General features: G+C 37.9%; 1 protein-coding gene across 1 annotated transcript; it reads left to right on the plus strand.

The window, feature by feature from the left end:
* The first annotated feature begins 6,909 nt into the window (after positions 1 to 6,909).
* LOC149161950 (disease resistance protein RPS5-like) lies at positions 6,910 to 9,639 on the plus strand. Its single transcript, XM_089435056.1, has one exon. It carries the CDS (start codon positions 6,910 to 6,912, stop codon positions 9,637 to 9,639), a length of 2,730 nt encoding a protein of 909 aa, XP_089291182.1.
* The last annotated feature ends 1,467 nt before the right edge of the window (positions 9,640 to 11,106 follow it).

The following is an 11,106-nucleotide window of genomic DNA, read 5'->3' on the forward strand; positions in this document are numbered from 1 at the left end:
CACTAGTAGTTAAGGTTTTGGATGTCATATAGATATAAATAGTCTTAGTTAGTAAGGGAAAGATCATCAAGTCTTATTGTAATTGAGCTCTGCTCTATTGGAGGTTGCCCCCTTGAAGAGGCAAGTGAGCATTGAATCTGTTTATGAATAATAAAATACTTTGCAGTTTTTCTCATTTCATGTGATAATTTTGTGTTATGGGCTATATTTCTTTGTATTTCAGGTATTCTGGATTTCTCGCAGGTCAAGAGCATAACAAAGAGCCTTGACTTCTCCATAGCCTAGAGTGAGTATACTTCTTTGGAGGAGTAGGTGTTCTTGACTGTAATGTTCCAGTACTGGGGCCACTAGTTGTCATTGGTGTATGTATGGATGGAACTTTCACTTATAATAATAAAATTAGAGCCAACACACTTTCATGCATATGTTCTTAATATAGTAGGATTATTCTTGTTGTATTGGAAATGTATGTTATTTAACTTATGCATATGATTATGAACTACTTTGTATGCATTTGTACGAATCTTTTTGAATGCGTGTTGTTGGATTAGCTCATCACTTTAATTTTTGGATTGTTCTGCATCTTAGCTTGCGATGTCATTTCACTCATGTGTTCCTTTCACGATGCGTACTATTACAAGCTTCCAATGGGCATACTTCCTTTTCCCTTCATGTGTTGGAACCTCCATGCCTCACACTTGACTCTTTGCAGGGTCACAAACTTGTTCTCACATGCTATTATCATACTTTTCTTTGCGTGTTTCTGCGGTCCAGGCATTACACTATCACCCACTGCTAGGAATCCTACTCCAAATGGTGTGAGTTCTAGTTGGGACTTCATATCAGGGAGATCCTCTAAATGTTGGTGGGTCCAACATCGTCAACGCCTTCTAGAGCCATTTTGAGGTATCAAACAAAATTTTTTAATGTAAAAACTTTAAAATCTTAGAGTTTGTCCCCTCAATGTTATTCTACAGACTGAGAAATTTCCAACATGCAAAAATCACTTCAATCAGAGGTTATATAAAAAATTTATGCCTCCCAAAAGTTGAACTACCTTGTTGACCATCATGGTATAATTGGACGCTCCATTAACCCACTCTATTCGCACATGTGGGGCTATCCACATGTGGAATTTCAAGAAGATTTAAAAAAATCCAAAACTTTATCACTAATTGATGGTTGAGGATGCAAAAAACCTAACCCTGGATGGCCCTTAGGCTATGTTAAATTCCAAGTTGTTAGGAGGAGAAAGGATTCTATTCTTTAGCATGGTACTTGCCATAGTTTAGCAACGCATAATACTCACCTTGTAGTTGGGTTATCCATTGTTTTGTGTTTCCCATGATACACCATCTATTCATTTATGTGGATGGGTGTGTTTATTTGCTTGTTCTTTCATTTTCAAATTTCAATTATTTCATAAATTCAAGCACTATGTTAATAATAATTAATGAGGGATTTACAGAATAATCGTATAATTTAATATTTCAAAATATGTCAATATTTGCTGTGATGAACCATTCTTGTTGAAGATCCAGACATATTTGTTGTGATGAACCATTCTTGTGGAAGATCCATGACAATCTATAGATAAGCTAGATGATTGTAGTTTTCTTACGAAGGATGTCTAATGTAAGAGCATCCTTGCCTTTGAACAATCAACATTAACCAAAAATGTTGAACTCCCCTTTCACTTAATTTTTGAGTTAGATGTCTCGTGGGTTGGTATTGGTGGGGTAAATATTTGAAATTCATGTGGAACAGTTAAATGTTGAAATCGATAGGTTTTGTTGTTCCTTGGCTACGAAAGACCCAACATAAGTAGAGAGAAATAGACTGCATTTGTTCCTTGGCTATAGAGGAACCATGTGTTTCTACTAAAGTGGATATGAGGAAAATCATAATAGCTAAAAGGAATTTGAAAACACACTTCTAAAATTGATCCAAAGAGGGATTGTCAGTGAAGTTGAATTTCTATATAAATGAATTGACTTCTAGCATAAACAAATAACTACAAGAGTATTTTGAAATGGGATCAATAGGCTTTTGACTCCATCAATTTGCGAAAAGGAAATAGTAGGGCAAGTATCAAATTTGTGATTATTGGCATAGGTTAATTTGTGGCTAGATATTCATTGATTGCAATTATAAGAGTTTGAAGGAGGCTTATTCCTTCACACTATAAACCCACACATCCTGTTTGGCTCTATCATCCAATAAGGATTTTGGTTCCCCTCTTTCCTTCTCTATTGAATTTTTTTTGCATTATTCATTGTCATTTTATACTATCTTTCACATGGTATCCGGAATTTATAATGTGTTTCTATGTTGGCTAAATTTTATAATGTGTTTCTATGTTGGCTAAATTTTGACCTTGTCAATTAGATTTTATTTTATACTTGTGTTTAAGACTTTTGCAACATGACACAATCATAGTATTCTAACTATTTGAAAATAAATGCATTTTTTAAAAATTGCATACTTGTCTAAAAAACATAAAAAAGCTATTCCATTACTTTGAATTGTTATAATGATTTCATTATTTTAAATCACAACATTAATTAATTTTCCATAATGATCTATCCTTCCATGTCCAAAGTCGAGAATGACCATTCGTTCATAATGGGAACCATGAATAGGGAAGGAAATGATTGGATTCTTTTGTGAGGTCCCTCCGTTGCACCCTGCCTAAGTCCGAGTTGCTTCACAGCTGTTGAGTACTAATGGTTGTCAAATCAAGTTGCTTTCCTGCTGTTCCAGTGCGAGTTTCTCTCCCAATTACTGTGGAAACCAGGTGAACGAGAACCACAAGATAAATTATTAATAATGGTTGGCTACACCTTAAAGAGTTCATCTGCATAGCCTTAGCCCAATTTGAGCGACGAGAAATCATAATTCAGCAGGTGGAGAGCAATCTCAATTTTGCCTTGCGCGTGTGATTTGGGGTTTGCCTGTTTCTTTTGGTTTGCTAGACCTCACGCTTTGTGATTCTCGTGAATCCAATGGCCGGAAGTATTGAAAACACTGCAATTGGATGTGCAGGCAATGCCTTGGCCACATGTTTCTTTACCCTCTGTAACAAAGTTCTTGAAAATGTGAAAATGGTCTATTTGTTGCCTAGGGCTGTCACCCAGATGGAAAAAGATGTCCAGGATATAAAATGCATGATATAAAAACTGAGCTCCATCAAGCGCAACAGAGCCCTAAAAGAACAGTTAAGGCTTGGCTGGACGAGGCGGAAGCGTTAAAAGAACGTTCTGACTCTATTGGCGCTGAGTACGAGACTTACCAGCAACACAAAAACTGCATCGGTTGCTGTCCCAGGTGCCCCCCCGCTATAGGATCAGCAAAGATGTAACAGAGTGCAATCGGAATTTTTCTGAACTCCTCTCAAAGACGGCGCGATTTTGCGAGCAGCGGGCAATACGGGGACCCTACTCCGCGCACCCAGATACCGATTCCGACCACCGAAACATGTATTGTTGCAGACGCAAAGCGATCGGAACAGAGGGAGGTTGCTGAAAGATTGTTAACCGATGAAAATAGCAACATTCAAAGAATTGGTATCATCGGCATGGGGGACGTTGGTAAAACGCGGCTGCTTGACACCATCAACAACAGCGAGAAGGTAAAGATTTCATTTGACCTTATTATTAAGTTAACTGTTTCCAGAAACGATATCTCATCTCTGCAAAAGTGTGTCGCCGAAAGATTAAGCTTGGGACAATTTCCAGATTATCTGGAAGGGCGAAGAGATACGCTGTGCAACGGTTTAAAGAATAGGAGAAATCTTCTACTCTTGGACGATATGTGGGCGGCCGACGCGTGGACGAGTGATGAGCTTCCCTCATCAGGGAGAAATACTATGTTGGTGGGTCTAATATTGCCAATACTTTTTTTTTTTTAAGCCATTTTGAGGTATCAAATAAATTTTTTTAATGTCAAAACCTTACAATCTTAGAGTTTGTCCTCTCAATGTTATTCTACACACGAGACATTTTCAACATGCAAAAATCACTTCAATTGGAGGTTATATAAAAAATTTATGCCTCCCAAAAATTGAACTACTTTGTTGACCATCATGGTATAATTGGATGCTCCATTAACCCATATTATTCACACATGTGGGGCTATCCACATGTGGAATTTCAAGAAGATTTTAAAAAATCCAAAACCTTATCTCTAATTGATGGTTGAGGATGCAGAAAACCTAACTCTAGATGGCCCTTGGGCTATGTTAAATTCCAAGTTGTTAGGAGGAGAAAAGGTTTTATTCTTTAGCACGGTACTTGCCATAGTTTAGCAGTGCATAATGCTCACCTTGTAGTTGGGTTTTCCCTTGTTTTGAGTTTCCCATGATACACCATCTATTCATTTATGTGGATGGGCGTGTTTATTTGCTTGTTCTTCCATTTTCAAATTTCAATTATTTCATAAATTCAAGCATTATGTTAATAATAATTAATGAGGGATTTACAAAAATAATCATATAATTTAAGATTTCAAAATATGTCAATATTTGTTGTTATGTACCATTCTTGTGGCAGATCGAGACATATTGGTTGTGATGAACCATTCTTATGGAAGATCCATATATATTTGTTGTGATGAACCATTCTTGTGGAAGATCCATGACAATCTATAGATAAGCTAGATGATTGTAGTTTTCTTACGAAGGATGTCTAATGTAAGAGCATCCTTTCCTTTGAACAATCAACATTAACCAAAAATGTTGAACTCCCATTTCACTTAATTTTTGAGTTAGATGTATTAGTGGGGTAAATATTTGAAATTCATGTGGAATGATTAAATGTTCAAATCTATAGGTTTTGTTGTTCCCTGACTATGAAATACCCAACATAACTAGAGAGAAATAGACTTTATTTGTTCTTTGGCTATAGAGGAACCATGTGTTTCTACTAAAGTGGATATGAGGAAAAGTCATAATAGCTAAAGGGAATTTGAAAACACACTTCTAAAATTGATTCAAAGAGGGCTTGTCAGTGAAGTTGAATTTCTATATAAATGAATTGGCTTCTAGCATAAACAAATAACTACAAGAGTATTTTGAAATGGGATCAATAGGCTTTTGACTCCATCAATTTGCGAAAAAGTATTTTGAAATGGGATCAATAGGCTTTTGACTCCATCAATTTGCGAAAAGGAAATAGTAGGGCAAGTATCAAATTTGTGATTCTTGGCGTAGGTTGATTTGTAGCTAGATATTCATTGATTGCAATTATAAGAGTTTGAAGGAGGCTTATTCCTTCACACTATAAACCCACACGTCTTGTTTGGCCCTATCATCCAATAAGGATTTTGGTTCCCCTCTTTCCTTCCCTATTGATTTTTTTTTTGCATTATTCATTGTCATTTGTACTATCTATTGAATTTTTTTTGCATTATTCATTGTCATTTTGTACTCTCTTTTATATGGTATCTGGAATTTATAATGTGTTTGTATGTTGCCCAGATTTTGACCTTGTCAATTAGATTCTATATTTGTGTTTAAGGCTTTTTCACCATAACACAATCATAATATTCCAACTATTTAAAGAAATACATTTTTTGAAAATTACATAAATGTGTAAAAAATAAAAAAGCTATTCCATCCCTTAGAATTGTTATAATGATTTTATTATTTAAAATTACAACATTAATTAATTAATAAATATATCATTTATACCAATCAAATTGTATATTTATTATAATTATTTTAAAATATAAATATTATAATAAATAATTAGTGTAAAACATAAATTTTATTCTTTTAAGTTTTATATTAGACTTACATTTTATTTAATAAAGCATAATAATATAATGTAAAGCACCAGCTAATAAATTAAAATTAATAAACTTTACTATTTATATCTTAATATATTTTTACTCACCTCTACTTTCATAGCCAACCATTAGATACATATATTTCAATCTCGATTTATGTTTCAATCCATTTCAGTCATATCCATTGTATCTCCAGCACGGGAAAAATGGAATCTTGTTATGGAGACCTGGTCCGTAGATACATACTAACGCAGGTTAACAACGATAAAACACTAGATAATCATATATATATATATTTTATTTTTTTTCGAGATGGACACAAAATTCAATATTCATAAACAGTAGGTTTCTACAGGGAATTAAGAAGGAACACACACATTCAATAATGCTCTGTCTTTCTATGTCCAGAGTCAAGAGATGGACACAAAATTCAATATTCATAAACAGTAGGTTTCTACCAGGAATTAAGAAGGAACACACATTCAATAATGCTCTGTCCTTCTATGTCGGAAGTCAAGAGATGGACACAAAATTCAATATTCATAAACAGTAGGTTTCTACAGGGAATTAAGAAGGAACACACATTCAATAATGCTCTGTCCTTCTATGTCGAAAGTCAAGAGATGGACACAAAATTCAATATTCATAAACAGTAGGTTTCTACCGGGAATTAAGAAGGAACACACACATTCAATAATCCTCTGTCCTTCCATGTCCAAAGTCAAGAATGGCCATTCGTTCATAATCATTCGATGCTTTTGTGAGGTCCCTCCGTTGCACGCTAAGTCCAAGTTGCTTCACAGCTGTTGAGTACTAATGGCTGTCATATCAAGTTGCTTTCCCGCAGTTCCAATGCGAATTTCTCTCGAAATTACTGTGGACCCCAGGTGAACAAGAACCACAAGGCAAATTATTAATAATGGTTGCCTACTCCGGGACGCATTCACCTCGACAGTCGGTCTGCATAGCCTTGGCCCAATTTGAGCTAGAGGAGAAATCCTAATTTTGCTGGTGGTTTAGCGGTTGGAGCAGCGATCTGAATCTTGCATTGCCAGTGTGATTTGGGGCTTGTTTGTTTATTTTGGTTTGCCAGACCGCGCGCTTTTTTATTCTTGTGAAGCAATGGCCGAAATTGGTACTGGATTTGCAGCCAATGTCTTGAGTGCAGGTTTCATCAGCCTCTTCAAAAAAGTCGTTGCACCAGTGAAGGTGCTCATTTGTTTGCCTCGCGCTGTCACCCAGATGGGAAAAGATGTCGAAAACGTGAAGAATGCTAAAAATGAGATAGAAGATGAGCTCCGTCGAGAGCAACACAGAGCTAAACCAACAGTGAGGATTTGGTTGGAGAAGGCGGAGACGCTAAGAGTAAGTTCTGAATCTATTGGCCAACTGTACGAGGCTCACCAGCAACACAAAAGCTACCTTGGTTGCTGTCCCAAGTGCCTCTGCCGCTATAAAATCAGCAAAGATATCAGAAATTGGAACCGAATTCTTGCTCAATTCCACTCGCATCGGGCGCAAACCGACTTTCCTAGCAGCGGGCAATATGGGGACCCTACTCCGCGCACCCAGATACCGATTCCGATCACCGAAACATGTATTGTTGCAGACGCAAAGCGATCTGAACAGAGGGAGGTTGCTGAAAGATTGTTAACCGATGAAAATAGCAACATTCAAAGAATTGGTATCATCGGCATGGGGGGCGTTGGTAAAACGCGGCTGCTTGACACCATCAACAACAGCGAGAAGGTAAAGTCTTCATTTGACCTTATTATTAAGTTAACAGTTTCCAGAAACGATATCTCATCTCTGCAAAAGTGTGTCGCCGAAAGATTAAGCTTGGGACAACTTCCAGATTATCCGGAAGGGCGAAGAGATATGCTGCGCAACCGGTTAAAGGATAGAAGATATCTTCTACTCTTAGATGATATGTGGGCGGACGAGGCGTGGACGAGTGATGAGCTTCAAGAGCTAGGAGTGTCCTTGCATGACACAGGTTCTAAAATTCTTCTAACGACCCGGGAAAAAGAAGTGTGTACAAACATGAATGTGCAAGAGATTATAAAAGTGGAACCGCTATTGGAAGAGGAGGGTTGGCAGCTGTTTCGTAGCCGAGCATTTCAAAATGGAAATGTTCCACATGAAATAGAGGAAGTTGCCAGGGAAATCGCAAAGGAGTGCAAGGGGTTGCCGCTGGCCATAAATGTAGTCGCTGCTGCAATGAAACAACATACTAGTGCTCATAATGAGTGGGTGATTGCTTTAGATCACATAAAAAACGTCAGTGACACGTTTTATGACCTGCACTCAGGAGTGGAGAAAAAGCTATTTAAACGTCTCAGATGGAGCTACGATGTTCTACCACATCGTTTAAAGACTTGTTTTCTATATTTTGCAGCTTACCCAGAAGATCAAGAAATCGAGGTCTCAGAAGTCATAGAAACGTGGATCTGTGAAGGTCTGGTGGAAGAAAGTGGAGACAGCTACTTGCATGACATTGGGGACTTGCATATCAAACAGCTAGCAGGTCGTTGTCTGATTGAGGTGGTAAGTCATGGTTATGGCGGAAGGATCAAGGAGGTGAAAATACATGATATCCTTAGGGATTTGGCAATCCGCATTGCTGCGGAGAAAGAGCAGAGGTGTTGTTTTAAAGCCGGACAGAGCCTGAAAAGTTTTAACTTCGAGGAAGTCGTCAGCAAGGACTGTGTAAAACTGTCATTGATGAGAAATGATCTACGGTGCCTGCCCACAACTTTCCCATGCCGGTCCCTCTCGGTTCTCCTATTAAATCAGAATTATGGTGTTAAAGAAGTTCCGGAAAGGTTCCTGTGCGACTTGTCCTCACTGAAGGTCCTCGATCTTAGTGAGACTAGGATAACGTCTCTGCCATCTTCTATCGGGAACCTGAAACACCTGGCCTCTCTCCAACTATATTATTGCATCAACATTCGTGAATTCCCTGAAGCTATTGGCGACCTGAAGGAGCTACAATTCTTGAATATTAGTTGCTGTCGTAAATTACGGTGCCTTCCTGAGAGGATAACTGAACTCAAACGTCTGAGGGTCCTCCAAATAGACAGGTGCCACAGTTTGAGGCATCTTCCGCGTGGGATCAAGGAATTGACTTCACTGGAAATATTGACGATGTGGAGGACCAGGATTGAATTGGATTTCGACAAGGACGCCAATGCGGAAGGAGCGTCTGCTTGTTTAAAGGATCTGCAAATTCTGAGGCGTCTCAGGGTTTTGAGTGCAAATATAAAATCACGAGTTAAGGAGGGGGTTATGGCAAATTGGTCAAACATGAGAGAGCTGAGATTGGAATTTGTGGGTGGAAATGGTCATAATTACCTTCCTCAAGACATGCAGGTGATGAAAGATCTGAAAAGATTCACTCTCAGGAATTGCGATGTGGAGCGAGTGCCTCACTTCCCAAAGCTCGAATACCTTTGGGTAGATGCATGTAAGCAGTTGAAAGAGCTCCCGACTGAGTTGCCATGTTTGAGAATGCTGACCATTTCCGAATGCGATAAATCGGAGGAGTTGGAATTGGGGAAGCGTTTTCCAAAGCTGGAGAGTTTAAGTCTTCGGTACTTAAAGTCGTTGGAGTGTGTGGGGACAGTGGGAGCAGCAAGTGGAGGGCTAGGAGAGGGGGCGTCACTGTTACCCGCCATGCTCAAGTTTCTCACAGTGCGGGAATGTCCGAAATTGAAGATATTGCGTGGGGAATGGGATAAGTTAAATCATTTGGAGTCCATAGAATGTGAGAGAGAATGGTGGGATGAAATCCTCCAATGGGAGGATCCCAACATGAAAACATTACTTGAAAATAAATGTAACTGGCTGTGATGAAGTGGAGTGTGTAATTGGAGTAATTATTATATGAAATGTAATGTGAGTCGTGTCACTCACTGCTTTTTACTGTGTGTAAACACAAGTATAAGGCATAATGTAGTTATAGTTTGGGATGGTGAGGAATTGACGAGATTGCGTGGGGATGATAAGTGGGTGATGCAGCCAAATGGGAGGGTTCATCACTTGCAAATAAATTAATGGAAATTTAAGAAGAATGAAACTAGAATATGTGGCAGCGTCCATTTTATATATGGTATTTGTGGTGTTATTCTGTGATTATTACTAATGGTTTTACTTCTGTAAATATAAATAAAAAGCATAATGTAAATTTGTAATTCTAAATTACGTAATTATATTATTTAACTTTCTTTACTTTCATGTGAACACATGTCAACAAAAAATAAAGATAGATGTGAACAAATGTCAACAAAGAATAAAGATAGAAGTCATGTATTTCGTAAAGAGAGAAGTCATGTATTTCGTAACGAGATTTTATTTTGTATCATTTTTTCAGAATTTTTCTTGAAATTTGTAAATTACAAATATTGTGGTTAATACTTTCATGTGAAAACATGTCAACAAATATTTTGGTTAAGGAGTTGTCTATAATGCGATTTTTTGGAGTTTTTGGTGCCGGTGGAAAAAATTGAGGTGAAATCTTGATTTGTATTATATAACATATTTTTTTAGCTATATATATGGATTCAACAACATTAAAAACCCCTAGGGCCCTTCAATTGTGCAGGATTTACCCATCAATCTTGTGATTTCAATGAATTCCGACCAGATTTTAGAGAAATTACACCGGAAAAATATATTGAAAATCCACCAGAAAAGCTTCCAAAAAGTCCCACTAAAGACAACTCCTTTTGGTTAATATCAAATGCGACTCTGCGAGGAAAATACACATCCTTTGCCCGCATATGCGTAGAAATGGACCTATCGAGAACACTGCTGGATGAAATCATTTTTGAAGTCTATGATGAAGAATGGGTGCAGGCAGTCGACTATGAACATGTCCCATTCAGATGTCGTAAGTGTCATGAACACGGACACCTCTTCAGAGACTGCCCACTAAACAAACTGACGAATAATACCAAAACCAACACAGGCAAAGACCCTGCAGGATTCACCAAGGTAGGAGGCAAAGGGAAAGGAGGAAAAAAGCACCAAAAGAAAACTAATGAGGAAAAGCAACCAAGTCATAACAGTTTCAAGATTTTAGAAGAAGAAGGAGTGAACAATGGAACGAACCAGGCCTCGGAGGATAATCCTGCAAAGAAGGAAAAAGATACTAGCATGGAAGATATACCTGAAAACAACATACCAAGGGAGGTTTTGCCAAGCACTATGGAACTTGGCAGGGACCATGAGATGACCCCAAGTGAAGTTGGAACAGAGGACCACGAACTACAGGAAATCCTTGAGAGGGAGAATCTTGATCTAGAAAATTTCCTGGAG

This window comes from Pinus tabuliformis, chromosome 5_2 (genome assembly GCF_031772625.1).
Source record: "Pinus tabuliformis cultivar Carrire ecotype Pingquan chromosome 5_2, CPIR1, whole genome shotgun sequence".
Lineage (NCBI taxonomy): Eukaryota > Viridiplantae > Streptophyta > Pinopsida > Pinales > Pinaceae > Pinus > Pinus tabuliformis.

Coding starts and splice junctions, on each gene's coding strand:
- LOC149161950 (XM_089435056.1), top strand. CDS start 6,910: ATGGCCGAAATTGGTACTGGATTTGCAGCCAATGTCTTGAGTGCAGGT.